Source organism: Nematostella vectensis, chromosome 3, assembly GCF_932526225.1.
Source record: "Nematostella vectensis chromosome 3, jaNemVect1.1, whole genome shotgun sequence".
NCBI classification, from domain to species: domain Eukaryota; kingdom Metazoa; phylum Cnidaria; class Anthozoa; order Actiniaria; family Edwardsiidae; genus Nematostella; species Nematostella vectensis.
In genome coordinates this window covers 17505204-17522253 of record NC_064036.1, presented here as the reverse complement: position 1 = coordinate 17522253, position 17050 = coordinate 17505204, and the positions used below count along the sequence as shown (strand labels likewise).

Genomic DNA, 17050 nt, shown 5'->3' with positions numbered 1-17050 from the left:
AGTGGACTGATAGAAAACAAAACAAGAAGAAAGCTCTGCTAGCAGGGTATCTTAAATAAAAACGACGGTGACAATATCCCGAATTAATTAACAATAAAAGAAAAAAAGCTCTCGTGAACAAGCTCTGTCTCATCATCGGCCCTACTGATTACCATACTGGGAAAGTTTTGTATCACATTAAGTGATCCCGAGGCCTACCCCATATCCCCCATACACCACTTCTTTCTCCACCCCGTTTCCATTCACCATACATACCCACGCCCATCTAACACATTAAATCTCATTTTATCCTTACCACGCAACATACCTATCCACTACCACCCAGCTCTATACATGTCACAATCCCCTTTCTCCCCCCTCATACCTAGCTAACCACCCAAGTATTCCCCCTACTCACACCACCTACACCCAACCATCCACTCACCCCACAACAAGCACCCCCTCATCCCTCACCCCACAAACAGCCCCATACCCACTTTACCCATACCACGCCCTCATACAACCCATCACTATTATTTTAAGTCCCACTACAACACCAACACCCACTTAAGCCCCCAACACTCCGACACATACACTACCTCCCCCCCTTACACTTGCCTACATTCTCACCTAAAATATACCTACCTAACACACCCTACCCAAGCCACACCCCTACCAACACCACAAACCACACACCCTTTTCCCCCTCCCCCCATGGCCACAACACTACTCATCCTACAACAACCAGCAGCACCCCCAACACCACACCCTACATACAACCCAACCTCCCCTCCTCCCACCACACAGACATCTACCCCTCTACACACAGCCAAACTACATACACACCACAGCATTCTACGACTCCATCACCCATCATCATCAACACACCAATCAGCCACATTTCTACACCAGACACTATTAATCTATAGCCAGAAGCCCCCCCTCTACAAAAACCTTACATACAGCCCTTCCATCCCCTTCCCCACCATACACACATTCAACCCACAACCTAACACGTATAGGAGCAAGCTGTTTAGATCGATCACTACAGTTTGAAATACACCTCATACGCGGTATCTGTATCTCTCGTTTCCCCTTCAGCCTTTTCCTATTCCGCCCTAATCCACGTGTCTCCTACCCTCGGCCCCCGTCAGTGTTTACCTTCATAACCGCGTCTGACTAGCCGTCGATCTTGCTCCCTGACGATGATAAGTCGCGGTTTAGAATTAGTGTGGTGGCACATTTATTCCTAAGAGCTCTTATGAAATCTCTCACATTATTGTTTTGTTTCTGTGTTTGTGTATCTACATTAATCAGCCCGCCAGGTACACGCCATTCACTTCACTCTATGCTTCGTATTCCTGTCGTTTTTTGCTGCCTGTATTATTTTTGCCGCGTATTATTTTCGCTCAATATGGGCCATCGCATAAGCTCATCGCTTATCCGTCACTATCTTAGAGCGCGCACAGGCTTACAACGCATGCCCGTACCCAGGATTTTTCTGGGGGGGGGGGGGTGCGAATTTCGAAAAAGTGGACCTAATGTTTCCGGGGGGTGTGGGTGGAGGGAGTTCTCTGACCACTCGCGAAAAAAAAATATTTTTTATGCCTTTGCAGTATCTCCACGGGAGGTTTATTGTCGGATTTGACTACATACCGGAGTGATCCAGCTTATAGTTTTGTCTACAAAAAGCATTTCTATTGAGAACCGAAAGTGGACCTTCGGCCGTTGTGGGGGGGTGTGCGTTCGCACCCCCTGCACCCCCCCCCCCCCCTAGGTATGGGCCTGCCAACCTCTCAGTCAGTCTCCAGTCAATCCCAGTAACTAGCTCTAATATTTTCACGATTGATCACCTCCTGTAATTGTCCTAAAATTGTCTTAGATCCTAAAATAAAGGTCACAATAGACTCTCATTGTCTTGTGATGTGTATTTATTCAGAATAAGCGGTAATTCTAACGTTTGAGCAGTTGGGGGATTCCGAATTACTTGATGCCTCTGAACAGTTGAAAAGAAGTACTGTGACCTTTATTCTAAGATATAAAACAACCCACCAAAACTGCGGGCTCACAGAAACGAGCTGGAAACCAATTTGCTTGGGAGGGGGTAGTCATGATACCCTGGTTTCAGAGCCTCGAACGACTCTCTCGTTAGTGGCCAGCGGGCTTGAGACTTCGCAAGCTCGCTGCCCACGAAATCGAGAAACGTTCGAGGCTCTGGAACCATGGAATAGTCATAAATGTCATATGGAAAAAAATGTTATATTTGACGATCGTGCTTGTCGGCGGTCGAGATGTGGGCGGGAGACTGCGCCTGCTTCGATCGTGAATTCATGCAATTAGAGTCTCCAGGCTTCCAATGTAATCTGTGGCATCACTGGCGATTATATTAGTGTCAAGGCACTTTCAAGGCATGGGACGCTTACAAATTCGGGAGATTTTTTTTAACAGTTCTTAGAATATTTCGGTGATAATATTCTCCACTGCCCAACGTGTAAGATGCTTTATTTATTAAAGAGGCTAAATTTGTCCAAAGCCCCAAAGTCCCTGCTAATAAAATCGGAAAAACCTGGAAAAAGCTGATCCAGAAAAAAAAATCCAACCTTTATTTTCTAAAAGTCTCTGTATTGTGCCCCCAAGTCTTTTATGGCATGCTACGGCTATGGAAACAGCATCCGCAAACTTGAAGGTATTGTGCATATAAAAAAGTGTTCAGATTACAGTTGACATCATAAACGCTTGAGGTTTTGAAATTTTAGACTAAAGAACTGTCAGTTCAAAGCAACACCGAGAAAAGCAGAGGCGAGGCTTCACCATTAAAAAATCTCTTAAGATTTCTCTAGACAAGCTGGAGGAAGGATTAAATCGTTACTTACGTAAAGATTATCTCTTTTTAGATCTCTTGGCTTTCCACTCTGATAAAGCTGTCGATTACATTGCTATTAGGTTGCGTTTTATCGCCAGAATTTAATGAACAATAAAATAAGGGATTAGTCGAGTCTGTGGATTTACTTCCATCTGAAAAAGAGCTGAAATTAAGGGATTAGGAAATAGACTCCATTTCAACTTTAGACACGCTAAGCCGTCAAGGCGTATAGGTTCGCTGCCTCAATATCCTTAAAACAAAGTGCTATCAAAAGCACCGTCACGCCTATTTTTGTTCACAGTTAACAACTCCATCTTGTGGGTGGATCATATTGACATTTATCCACCAAGCTTTACCAACTTTTATGATTAACAACGATACGATGTGTGTCAGGTGGCTATGAAACGAATGATAAGTATTCACTTTTTGAAAACGACCCCAAAACTACTAGACACAGAAGTGTAGAGGCGCTGTTTCTACATTTACCGTTTGACTAGTGAAAAATGAAAGGAGGCGTCGTGTTTCTCTTCTTGTTTTTCGCGAAGTTGTTTGTTGGGATAACGGCCTTGCCAAAGACACCGTCTGGACAAGCGGGTGAGGAATTCATTCATTATCAGTTTGTAGAGGTTAGAAAACACTTTTAAAGGGGCAGTGTCAGTGTACTGCGCATGTCTTGAGTCAGTGTTTATTGTAGGCTTTTAATTGTCTACAAACAGTTGAACTTTGAGCTGTAAATGCCTTGTAAACATAATATGCAATATTTTATTGAAACCTATGTTTATTGACAGTTTGTGGTCATTTCATTTCCTAAGTCTCCCACATGTACCAAAGGCTCATAAGTCAATGTTAGAATTTGACTGAGATTAATTGTCTCTGTGCCGGAGAGCTCTTACCATGATACTGCCTCTTTAGTAGATTAAAAACTACTCTATTCGAGCTCATCCCGAGTGCAAATGTTATCCAGGCCGGGTTCTGAAATGATGATACGTAACTAAGCCTTCCCAGGATGAACTCATCATGTTATCGGCACGGCCCCTTACTCTCTCCAACATCAGTGCTGGTAGCCAATAAACATGCAAAAGAATATCACAGCCATTTTGCGGGGTACTCCCTAGGGTTGATGTAAGTCCGTTTCCGGGGGTAGGTTGGGTCTTACAGTGTCGATGGGGGAGGGGAGGGTGAGAGGGAGGCTAGAAATAATCTATTTCGGCAACCTCAGGGTGTGGGCGGAGAGCTCTGAGATAAATCCCTTAATGGAAAGAAAAGTATTCACCTGATAACATGCATTCTGAGTGGGTTTTTATAAATACGTGAAACAAAGTGGAAATAATTAAAAAGAAGATGTCATCAAAAGAGGGGTGTTCTCGAGGATTCCGCATCACTAAAACCCTGAAAAAAGACGAACCAATACCGATGGATGGGTGGAGGATGAATACCGGGCGAGCGAATACCGATGAGAGGGCGAAGGTTGAATACCGGGCGAGCGAATACCGATGGGAGGGTGAAGGGTGACTACCGGGCGAGCGAATACCGATGAGAAGGCGAAGGGTGAATACCGGGCGAGCGAATACCGATGGGAGGGTGAAGGGTGAATACCGGGCGAGCGAATACCGATGAGAGGGCGAAGGGTGAATACCGGGCGTTCGAATACCGATAGGCGGGGGAAGGGTGAATACCGGGCGAGCGAATACCGATGAGAGGGCGAAGGGTGAATACCGGGCGAGCGAATGCCGATGGGAGGGCGGAGGGTGAATACCGGGCGAGCGAATACCGATGAGAGGGCGAAGGGTGAATACCGGGCGAGCGAATGCCGATGGGAGGGCGGAGGGTGAATACCGGGCGAGCGAATACCGATGAGAGGGCGAAGGGTGAATACCGGGCGAGCGAATGCCGATGGGAGGGCGGAGGGTGAATACCGGGTGAGCGAATACCGACGGGACGGCGGAGGGTGAATACCGGGTGAGCGAATACCGATGGGAGGGCGGTTTCGGTCGGGCGAAATCGGTCATTAGGATGCGCTTTTATACCACTGAACCTAGTAGAGGTTCTTAAAGCTTGGGGGTGGAATTTGATTTTATAACAAGGGAAAGGCTGGGTTTGATTTATCCAACTACTACTGCACCTTTATTTGATTTGTGAACAATGGATTAAAATAATTGAAAAAAGATAAAGACTTTAACATTTGACACTTTTTATCGTATCAAAGGTCCTGTAAGATATGAAGGGCTCATTTCAAGATTGGGACTTCCAACAAGACCACCGTCACCAAGACACGAACGTAAGACAGAAACCTTCCTTTCAGTCGTCTGACTCCTCTTATGTCTTTTCTCAGAATAATGTGTGATGCTTTTATGATGAATTTTTTTTTTGACTCAACTTTGTATCGTATATTTTCCTTGTTTTCGATCTGGCAGTTTGTTATGTCCAAATGACACTAATGCCTAGTGCACACTAGTGACATAACAACATGGGCGCGCGCACTTTTATCTTCTTGTGTGAATGGTTCGATGTCAATGGTTCGATATTTTTACATAAGCCCGACATAACGACATGGACATGGTTAAGGACCTTTATGCTTGCTTGTATATGTAGTGTCTGCTTGCGTCGGTGAAGACCCTTATGCTTTCTTGTACATTTAGTGTCTGCTTGCGTCGGTGAAGACCCTTATGCTTTCTTGTACATTTAGTGTCTGCTTGCGTCGATGAAGACCCTTATGCTTTCTTGTACATTTAGTGTCTGCTTGCGTCGATAAAGACCCTTATGCTTTCTTGTACATTTAGCGTCTGCTTGCGTCGATAAAGACCCTTATGCTTTCTTGTACATTTAGTGTCTGCTTGCGTCGATAAAGACCCTTATGCTTTCTTGTACATTTAGTGTCTGCTTGCGTCGATAAAGACCCTTATGCTTTCTTGTACATTTAGTGTCTGCTTGCGTCGATAAAGACCCTTATGCTTTCTTGTACATTTAGCGTCTGCTTGCGTCGATAAAGACCCTTATGCTTTCTTGTACATTTAGTGTCTGCTTGCGTCGATAAAGACCCTTATGCTTTCTTGTACATTTAGTGTCTGCTTGCGTCGATAAAGACCCTTATGCTTTCTTGTACATTTAGTGTCTGCTTGCGTCGATGAAGACCCTTATGCTTTCTTGTACATTTAGTGTCTGCTTGCGTCGATAAAGACCCTTATGCTTTCTTGTACATTTAGTGTCTGCTTGCGTCAATGAAGACCCTTATGCTTTCTTGTACATTTAGCGTCTGCTTGCGTCAATGAAGACCCTTATGCTATTTTGTACATTTAGTGTCTGCTTGCGTCGATGAAGACCCTTATGCTTTCTTGTACATTTAGTGTCTGCTTGCGTCGATGAAGACCCTTATGCTTTCTTGTATATGTAGTGTCTGCTTGCGTCGATAAAGACCCTTATGCTTTCTTGTACATTTAGTGTCTGCTTGCGTCGATAAAGACCCTTATGCTTTCTTGTACATTTAGTGTCTGCTTGCGTCGATAAAGACCCTTATGCTTGCTTGTACATTTAGTGTCTGCTTGCGTCGATAAAGACCCTTATGCTTTCTTGTACATTTAGTGTCTGCTTGCGTCGATAAAGACCCTTATGCTTTCTTGTACATTTAGTGTCTGCTTGCGTCGATAAAGACCCTTATGCTTGCTTGTACATTTAGTGTCTGCTTGCGTCGATAAAGACCCTTATGCTTTCTTGTACATTAAGTGTCTGCTTGCGTCGATAAAGACCCTTATGCTTTCTTGTACATTTAGTGTCTGCTTGCGTCGATAAAGACCCTTATGCTTTCTTGTACATTTAGTGTCTGCCTGCGTCGATAAAGACCCTTATGCTTTCTTGTACATTTAGTGTCTGCTTGCGTCGATAAAGACCCTTATGCTTGCTTGTACATTTAGTGTCTGCTTGCGTCGATAAAGACCCTTATGCTTTCTTGTACATTTAGCGTCTGCTTGCGTCAATGAAGACCCTTATGCTTTTTTGTACATTTAGTGTCTGCTTGCGTCGATGAAGACCCTTATGCTTGCTTGTACATTTAGTGTCTGCTTGCGTCGATAAAGACCCTTATGCTTTCTTGTACATTTAGCGTCTGCTTGCGTCAATGAAGACCCTTATGCTTTTTTGTACATTTAGTGTCTGCTTGCGTCGATGAAGACCCTTATGCTTTCTTGTACATTTAGCGTCTGCTTGCGTCGATAAAGACCCTTATGCTTTCTTGTACATTTAGCGTCTGCTTGCGTCAATGAAGACCCTTATGCTTTCTTGTACATTTAGCGTCTGCTTGCGTCAATGAAGACCCTTATGCTATTTTGTACATTTAGTGTCTGCTTGCGTCGATAAAGACCCTTATGCTTTCTTGTACATTTAGCGTCTGCTTGCGTCAATGAAGACCTTTATGCTTGCTTGTACATTTAGTGTCTGCTTGCGTCGATGAAGACCCTTATGCTTTCTTGTACATTTAGTGTCTGCTTGCGTCGATAAAGACCCTTATGCTTTCTTGTACATTTAGTGTCTGCTTGCGTCGATAAAGACCCTTATGCTTGCTTGTACATTTAGTGTCTGCTTGCGTCGATAAAGACCCTTATGCTTTCTTGTACATTTAGTGTCTGCTTGCGTCGATAAAGACCCTTATGCTTGCTTGTACATTTAGTGTCTGTTTGCGTCGATAAAGACCCTTATGCTTTCTTGTACATTTAGTGTCTGCTTGCGTCGATAAAGACCCTTATGCTTTCTTGTACATTTAGTGTCTGCTTGCGTCGATAACGACCCTTATGTTTGCTTGTACATTTAGTGTCTGCTTGCGTCGATAAAGACCCTTATGCTTTCTTGTACATTAAGTGTCTGCTTGCGTCGATAAAGACCCTTATGCTTTCTTGTACATTTAGTGTCTGCTTGCGTCGATAAAGACCCTTATGCTTTCTTGTACATTTAGTGTCTGCCTGCGTCGATAAAGACCCTTATGCTTTCTTGTACATTTAGTGTCTGCTTGCGTCGATAAAGACCCTTATGCTTGCTTGTACATTTAGTGTCTGCTTGCGTCGATAAAGACCCTTATGCTTTCTTGTACATTTAGCGTCTGCTTGCGTCAATGAAGACCCTTATGCTCTTTTGTACATTTAGTGTCTGCTTGCGTCGATAAAGACCCTTATGCTTTCTTGTACATTTAGCGTCTGCTTGCGTCGATAAAGACCCTTATGCTTTCTTGTACATTTAGCGTCTGCTTGCGTCGATAAAGACCCTTATGCTTTCTTGTAAATTTAGCGTCTGCTTGCGTCGATAAAGACCCTTATGCTTTCTTGTACATTTAGTGTCTGCTTGCGTCGATAAAGACCCTTATGCTTTCTTGTACATTTAGCGTCTGCTTGCGTCGATGAAGACCCTTATGCTTGCTTGTACGACAAAGTGTTCCATGCAGACTGGCCCTGTGACATCGTGAAATGTCCAAAGACGTGCGGCTACTGTAAGTAGCCAATAATATTGGCATCCAAGAACCTCTTTCATTGTCTAGCCTTAAATGACTTAAATCTTGATTTAAATATGTGTTTGTTACAGGTTAACCAAGAGATTTACAACTGATGATAATAAAAATCCTACCTAACCATGAAAACAACTCGAAAAAAATCAGGATGGGGAAACAGAAAAAAATTATAATGGAGAACGGTTTTCGATCGGACATCACTGCCAGGATTGTGAGGATTTAGGGGAGGGGGGGTGAGGAGTGCGGTAGGGGGGGAGGGGAGGAGACGACTAGCGATGCTTGCTTTCTGACGAGTTAAACGATCAGGAAACGTTATGTTTTATATCCTGATCGGTCAATAAAAGTCGAAGCAATAAAAAAGACATCAAACTCATTGTATTGTATTGTGCGGTTTGTTCTGTTCCGCGTAATAGCCTTTACAGAGGTCTTGCGCCTTGCGCCTTGCACCTTCAGACTCTACTACCTTGACGCTCATATCACTGAACCCATGGACCCCTCGACCGGCCTGTACCGGCCGTGAGAAGTACCCAAAATCCAAGAAATTAAAAAAAATAAAAAATAAACACAATGAGATCAAGATACTCAGACATCAGTCTAAGGGATAAATGATCTTGAGGATATGCATCCAACCAAGGTGATAGAAACGACTCTATAGCCAAATAATAGCTCAGGTTCTTGATAAATTTAAAATTTTGGAAAACAGCTTAACAAAACGCTAAAAACACCACAAAGAGGTCAACAAACACAGCTTAAGACGCAAAGATACCTTTATTCTGATCTTCCAGGTCCATTTACATGGTCTCAAAACCCAGCTCACTCCTCTTGTTGCCTTAACAGTTTGCAAGGGGGAAGGGGGGGCGCAAAGCATTCTGAGATATCCATGGAAAAATTTACGAGTAGAGTCTGTTTTCCCCAAAGCCGAACAATCAGTTCCAGTTGTTCATACAGACCTAGACTTAGACCTAGAATTTAGAAAAGAAAGCATTCGGGAAAGCTGTGGTGATTTATTAGAAAACTACTAAACAAGGAAAACGTCCCATCAATCCAAATTTGCTTGCAAACATCAATATGCACAGCACTAAATTATGCCTAAATAGACTAAATGATGTCCTATAGCCTGCAAAGCAAGCGTTTCTGTGAAGTTTCAATTGAAATGAAGAACAAAACCGCACTCGCCCCATTCTTCGCGAAACGCTTGCTACGCAGGCTAGATGTCCTAAGGCACTCTCCCATTATGCTAATGAACTTGTGCTAGCATAAGCACAAGGGATTAGAGATGGGACCGAAAAGCACTGTTAGAAAGCTAGGATGCCGCTGACTAGGTACAGCGGGCTGTGAAAATCTCAAAAAGAGCGAGGTTGCTGTTTCTTGTCATTTCTGCTGAAAAAATTTGCAAGGGGTAAATGAGTTAAGGTTGATTTGATAAACTTCAATTGAATTGATGCGAATCGGATAACGAGTTTTGTCCAACTGAAGAAAATTGGCACAAAAAGAGGCTGTAACTATAAATTTAAAGAACATTAACGCGATTTTGACAACAAGCGTTCAGGTTTATTTGTCAATATAATTATGCTATTTGACAATAAACATCTAAATAAAATTGTTTGACACAATCTTGGCATGCTTATATCTGTAATATTATATTTCAAGTTATTGCAAACATTTTCATTCCTGCCGGGTCACGCAGGAGAAATAATTCTAGAAGTGCCTATATTTTTCCTGACGCCATTCAAAGAGACCCCAAACAGCGGCGTAGCCTTTCAAGTCATTTTCTCCTGTGTTTTAGATAAAGTCTCATACATTTACTGTATTTTTGGCTGCTAAAAGGGGGGGGGGGGGCGCCCCCCTGGGCCACCCCCCTGGCTACGCCCCTGCCAAAACCATGACGAACGTCCTTCTCAAACTTCGCCATAGACGTAAAAGAACCACTAGGGATGCAAATAACCCTCTGGCAGTGACCACCCCCAGTGACAGTGCTTACAATGCTTAAGAGGGCCATATGTTAGAAAACTGTAAATTCGGCTAATATGGTGGTACCCTCGATAAACAAGGATTATTGAATATGATTGTATTGTACATTATGTTGCTTTAGGAAATGTGTCTGAACTAAGTGATTTACTCATCAAAATGTACCGTCTCCTAATTAACGGTGCGCCTGGCTGATATGGTAGTATGGAGGAATTCCCGTTACTAATGACACCGACGAGATAAACGTTCCTCTTTGAATTTTGTGCGTGTGTGTAAACATCTGATAAACCTTTGATTAATTCTTAGAGTGTTTGTTTTTCGTATGATCTATTCAGCCACATCCATAAAGTTCCACACGCATTGAAATATCTAAATTCCAGGTTTGAGCGATGAACCGGACACCTCGAGCTGGTAATGGTGCAGTAAAATGGTTGTAGACGGGGCTACTTACGTCTTTGTTGCCTGGAAAAACCTGGAAAATATAAAAATTACGAACTATAGCTAGACCTCACACCTAGGTCTGTGGATGTGGATTTGTTAAAAAATAGTTGCATAAAGTTGACAGATGTTGTAAACAATTTCCGACCTGACAAAACCTTATTTAGAGCTGAACTACACAGGACCCTATTTTCTGAACCGATTTGCTGCCAAAAGCATCACGTTGCATAAGCATATTTCACCATTAAGTTACCTTTTCACTTCCTCCTTCGCGGTAGATAATCCAGTTGATAAGATCTGAGCTGTAGCCTATCTTGTAGCTTGTCACATACTGAATATAAACAGTAGATGGTCGACCTTGAGTTGCTACCTTGGTTACACCAACTAAACGCCCAACATCGACCTGGAGATATTCGCCCACCACCTTATGTTTTGCGGTCCACATTCCCCGATTCACTGTGTAGTTGACGAACACGTTGTTAAGGCGTCCGTTTCGAGGTTCATACCCATCGGTATAGTAGCTTGACGCGGTCATACGGGCGTCTGGAATGATGGATCGATCCTGCACGCCTAGGGCCTGGTAACAAACTAACAAAAAAATGAAGTTGCGTAAACCAATCTATATTCTTCATAGAATGGATTGAATGACCCTGCGACTCGAAAGTATTTGATTTGCTTCTGAGATGTTTACTTCATTTGCATTTGGATACAGCTGGTGTGTCTGTGTGTTACGGCATATCTAGTGGAAAAAGAGTCACATTTCTCGAAAGCACGGACAATAGAAATTGATTCCAGTCCTGCTAGGGCTGCATGATGTAAGCTCGTATTCTCGAATGTGTTTTAGTTTTAATTGAGTCTGAAAATATCGTCTAAATTCTGAAAGTAGTTTTAAAAGGAAGAGTCCGTTTTGTTATCTGCCAAATGCGCCACCCAGGCTCGAGCTTTATGCAACTGAATCACGCCACTTGGATTAGTTTTATCCGCTAAAGAAGGAATTCATCCAGTGGATAGGACTGACCTAGGCTTTCGGCGCCCCAGGCGCACATTTTGGATACTTATAGCTTCAAATAAGTCCCTTGCCGTCTTTGTGATGAAAAAGCTAAAATACGCTCTTACGACGTGCAAATGCGTATAATGAAACAGAATGATAACTTACCCATGCCGCAGTGCTTTCCCTTATATCCTAAAGAGCAATTGCATGTGTACTTGTCATCAGTGTACGTTGCAAGGCAACGGCTTCCATGGAGACAAGGGTTGGACTGGCAAGGAGACTAAAAAAATAAAAGATCCTAGTAAGGAACGTGTTTACCTCTTTTTACTGGGTTCATGAGCAGCTCCGCACGGTTGTGGTCGTGTCGTCAGCAGGCGCGTACAGGAGCTCAAAACAGTTATACACCTATTTCAATAAAAGGTTGCCAGTTCAAATGGACCAAAAGTAACCATGCGTCTGGAAGAATATCGATAAATCAAAACAATCATCGATTAAAGGTTACCAATCCTTGACTCTGACATTGCTGGACTTTATTTAGCACCTTTAATTTTACGAATAATTAGTACTCATTAGCCATTTACCATTTGCCATTCGCCATTTGCACTGACAACCTTTTGTAAAATAGGTGTATATTTTCACAAGGGTAACCCGTGAACAATGCGCCTCAGGATAAAGCTAAGATATGGGGAGAGCAAGCCCTTCGGCACAAACTTCCAGGTAACACACGTAATCCCCCCTCCCCCCTAGGCGTAACTGGATGCATCCGTAAGGGTTACAACGATGTGCCGTTCTGTTGGCCAGGTCAGGCAACTGTCCCAGGTGTCGAGGAAACGCCAATGCTCTAACACCTCCCTAAGTTGCTGGGTAATAGGAATAGGAAGCGAGGAACCCTGAGATTGCCTTAAAGAATTCCCTCGATTATAGCTGTGTGGCCGGAACTGCGATACAAAACGATGTTATTATTCCTGGCAAATCTTTGAAGTCTTAACCGAAGTATTGCTTCCTTGTAGAAACGGACTCTCCCAAAGCCGTAAACTTCGATTGCTTCTTATCAGGGGATATGGACGCGTGGCGTTGAGAATCGACAATAATCTTTGTGACAGATCTTGTATGATACAAGTAGGCACTAGCCTCCCATCCGAATGGAATAGTATGATAAACATAAAATATCACTCCTATTCGAATCCAAAATACGCTCTGCTATTGAGGGGTGGAAACACACGATCAAAACCGCTTTTATAGTCCATTGTTGTTTGAAACGAGTTTTACAAAGCGAGGCAAGTTGGAGATATAGTCCAGAGAGAGGGGAAGGTCCATTACCCACAAGTTAAAAAATCTCTCATCATGACAAAGCCTAAGTTTTGAGGGCTCAAAAGTCAAAGACATGATTACCCAGACCCTGATCAATCCTGGCACGACTCACTATTCGGAAACAGAGCTTGCGGGGGAATGTCTGTATTGTAGAATTTCTCCTTGGAAATCCCCTTTAAAAAGTACAAAAAACTCTTCGATATTCGCTCCATTTCTGATGTACCCTAAAATCTCTGTAGCTTTTCCGTGCCCTGAAAGAATGTTCCCCCACTGCGAAACATGACAATGAATTTCACCTGATTTCACCCACGATAAGTATCCGGGTCTCTGATAAATCCTAGACAGACGCCTTAACTTCGAATTGCGCAACCTTCTCAGAAGAGGGTACCGGAGCTACTGGACAAGGAGTGCAACCTTTCCAGCGCACTGATAGGAAACTTAGAACTAGGGTTGAGGGTCTTCTTAAACTTTTTACTGGGTGGCTGGATATAATGAAATAAAAGGAAGAAATAACGATCCGCACGAGAAAAAGAAAAAGGCCACACGACCTCAAGCAGCCCCGGGATACCCCGTCATAAGACAGAGCAATTAAGGGCGTTAAGACAGCCCCCCCCTCCTCCACCAGGAGGAAAGGACAAGAGAGCAAGGGCCAAAAAAATACCATACATCAAAACCAGAGTTACCCCAGTAACTTTAAGCCACCCATTGTTTCACAATTCGAACAAGAGCCGAAGTTTTGAAATTCATAGGGTACAGTATAACTACTGTTGTTTAGGCTCCGGGTAAGACGCATCCCTGTGGCCTGTCTTTCTCAATTAAAACATCTAAAAACCTTCAAAGGGTCGGTCACCGCGGGGATGCATCCCACCCCGTTTATAAGGTGAAGGGCGGAAATACGGTTGCCGGGCCACAGGCGGAGGTCCAACGGTTGTCTGGGTTCCGGATTTCGGAATTTTGCCGATCTGTTGTGAAACTTTCTTAGTCTCGTTGTCTCCCAAAAGCTGATCAACAATGACTGGCAAACGTTCATAATAAACGTAGGGAAGACATGGCTTAAATATTGCGTCGAAACGCTTGATTTCTTTGTGACCAAAAGATCTGGCCGCGTCCACCAAATGCTCTAACGCTGCAATAATAGCCGCGCCGTCTATCAGCGGATCCGGACGGTCTACCAGTTGGCGCACAGTCTGTAAAAGCCCTTTCAACAGAGTCATGCAACATTTGCTTTTGAAGCTCCTCTAGCTTCGCCGCTACAGATTCCAAATCAATCTAGATCACAAAATATCACAAAAAGAAGGATCAACGCCGACAAGCTTCCTTCTAATAACTTGCAATAGTCCTTGTAAAACAGACATATACTTTTAAAAGATTCCACAAAAAAATCATTATAACTCGCATGATAACAGATTAAGTTAGCCGGTTAGTGAAAAACTTAATCATCATTACCACATAAAAAGGAGCAACGTACAAAAGCACCAACCGTATACAAAGCACTGAATCCTGGGGATACATTTCCCGAAAACAATAAAGATCATAGCGATTACGAAAAATGTTTCATGAGTCTACATACTCATTGCAGAAATGTATCCGCCCACTAGACCAATAACTTTACAGCAAGACCCGCTACAGGCCGAATAAACATTTCGCCTATAAAAACCGATAAATAAACATTTAGCAGAGACGTAACTCGCTACAGGCCGAAACATATTTCGCCTATAAAAACCGATTAATAAATAAACATTTTAGCTGAGACCCATCTACGGGCAGAAACATATTTCGCTTACGAAACTGATAAACAATGCACATAGCAGAGACCCGTCGTTAGAATGTCAGAAGCTAAAATACACATTCGCTAACAATTTCATAACCAGAATAACACAAATACTGGAAACTGAAACACATTAGCCAAGCAAATATACCTATCCATTGAGCAGAGACACATCCCGCTAATAAAAACCACAGGCATTTCCATCTACCGAATGCAGAAAAACTGGAAATTAACTAAGACACACAAGATAGCGACAAAACTTGTGCACGCGCTCGAAAAACTCTTACAGGAGCGGCTACAGGCGCTTGGCCAGGAACTGGTGCTTGGTCAAGGACGGGTGCTTGGCCAGGAACTGGTGCTTGGTCAAGGACGGGTGCTGGAAAAACCGGGTCAAAAGCAGCTGCAACATCAGCGTTGAGGGGGTATAATAGAGACGTGAGCTATAGCGACGCGCAGCAAAGAAAGCGACGAGTATATCAGAAAAACGGCTTGAGATCTTAAAGTGTAATATCCAGAATCGAGTCCAGAATATATAGCCAGAAAGGTGCTTACGTTATGTATCATAAGCGAACGCGAACGCCAGGCCAGCGAAATACAGAGAAGAGGCCTCTGCTAGCAGGGAACCATGCTGATATCTAAACCTGGTTTATCCACGATTTCGCCTTATTTTTGGCTATTATTTCTGTATTTCCTAGTGAAAATAGCCAACTATCTTAAGATTGCAAGCCTCAGTGTTTAGCATAACAAAATTATTATTTTTTGGTTATCTAAACTTTATAGCTTTTGGCCTTTTTGGTATAACGGTGGTCATTGTACACGAAAAGCAAAATAATTGAAAATAAAAATGTTTACATTTGCTTGTTAGCTATGGCCGTTTACTGGTGTTTTTGGAAAAAAAAACGATTTCGGCGCCAACTGGAGTATCCAGGATTTCTTGATGGGGCACCAACTCGAAAGAGGATGGTTATGAATATAAAAACACATGACGGGAGGTAATGTGGACTGGGAGCATCGATCACCTTCGTGTCCGACCAGGGTAAAACTTTGTCTTTACTTGCGTGTAAAGGCGAGTTCAATTTACCTGATCTTTTAATTTTACCTAATCTTGAAATGGAAAATCACATCAAAATAAACTTACATAGATGCTATAGTGGTCGGCGGTGGAGTTGGCCCCAAATTTGACAGAAGAGTTGTACTTGTCGTCAGAGAGAAGCTCGCACCAGAACTCCCCCTCGGGATTAGCACTTGAGGCGACGTTGATAGCCACACACGATTTTTCCTTCAGGCATTTTACCTGACACACGGTCTTCTTCTTCACCAAACTTGTAGAGAATGCAGGAACATTAAGATAGGTTCCTTTGTGTTCTTTAAAACGACCCGTCTTGATGGTTGGTGATCTTTTTAAACCTGAATCGCACACTTCAGTGTTTGACGCTACTTTTGTGGCTGCTAAAAGAAAAGCCCATAGCTTTAAAATATAAAAGCCAGACATCCTTGTGACTTCAACTCATTGCGGAGAATATCTTTAGAATAACAATAACGGAGTGCGTATGATACATCTGCACTTTGTGATAGCAGAGTTAGACGTCAAAGTTAACAATTAAATTATTTATTGTTTATTAAAACCATGCAAAGCATTATCACAGACAATGAAATGTTTAACAAACTGACATACCTGGACTTACAAGCTGCACCAACGGTAATGCTGTATTATTCTAGCCTGCGTAGAGGCCCAAGGGAAGGGAAGCTCCTCTTCCATTAATCCCTTGAGCCGCTACACAGGATAGAATTATTCTTAAGGATATTCTTGGATTCTGGTAAATATTTTTATCTCAGATTTGGATAAGAATGCATAAGAATGACAATGAACACAGGAGAGAACTCTCCTAACGGAGACCGAATATTTACTGCTCGATATTTTCCTCGTGACCAGTTGTTGTTTGATATTTTTTCTAGTTATTTTGGCTTGCTCGAAATGGTTTTAAGGGATTTTCGTTGTCGACCCGTCAGATATTGTCTGAGTTTCAGTAAATTTAGCCTGCAAATCCAGGTGTTTGATGGCGCTCCATGCCGGTTTTTCGCTAAAAAAGACCAGGTGAACTGTATTCCATGCTACAGTTAAATGATTCCACTAGGAATAAATAAATGTTTTTAAAAATGATAATGCTCGGTGCTAGGCTTCTCTCCTATGAAAAAATAAATTACTACTGGCGTTTTGCGCTTGTCAGGTGGAGTTTTGGGGGA

The 17050-nt window shown here is 42.8% G+C and overlaps 1 protein-coding gene across 1 annotated transcript; it reads right to left on the bottom strand.

The window, feature by feature from the left end:
* Nucleotides 1-9859: 9859 nt before the first annotated feature.
* Nucleotides 9860-16957, bottom strand: LOC5511095 (lactadherin). The gene is made up of 4 exons (XM_032380373.2): nucleotides 15945-16957; nucleotides 11893-12007; nucleotides 10990-11324; nucleotides 9860-10770 (listed from the first exon to the last, which is right to left on the bottom strand). Exons 1-4 carry the CDS (start codon nucleotides 16296-16298, stop codon nucleotides 10630-10632), a joined length of 945 nt encoding a protein of 314 aa, XP_032236264.2. The 5' UTR covers nucleotides 16299-16957; the 3' UTR covers nucleotides 9860-10629.
* Between the last annotated feature and the right edge of the window lie 93 nt (nucleotides 16958-17050).

Excerpts from the sequence above, each read along its gene's own strand:
- LOC5511095 (XM_032380373.2), bottom strand. The coding sequence starts at position 16,298 with ATGTCTGGCTTTTATATTTTAAAGCTATGGGCTTTTCTTTTAGCAGCC. Across the intron at positions 12,008-15,944 it reads CCGACCACTATAGCATCTAT|TCTCCTTGCCAGTCCAACCC; the intron begins GTAAGTTTATTT and ends TTATTTTTTTAG. Across the intron at positions 10,771-10,989 it reads GCGAAGGAGGAAGTGAAAAG|GTTTTTCCAGGCAACAAAGA; the intron begins GTAACTTAATGG and ends TATATTTTCCAG.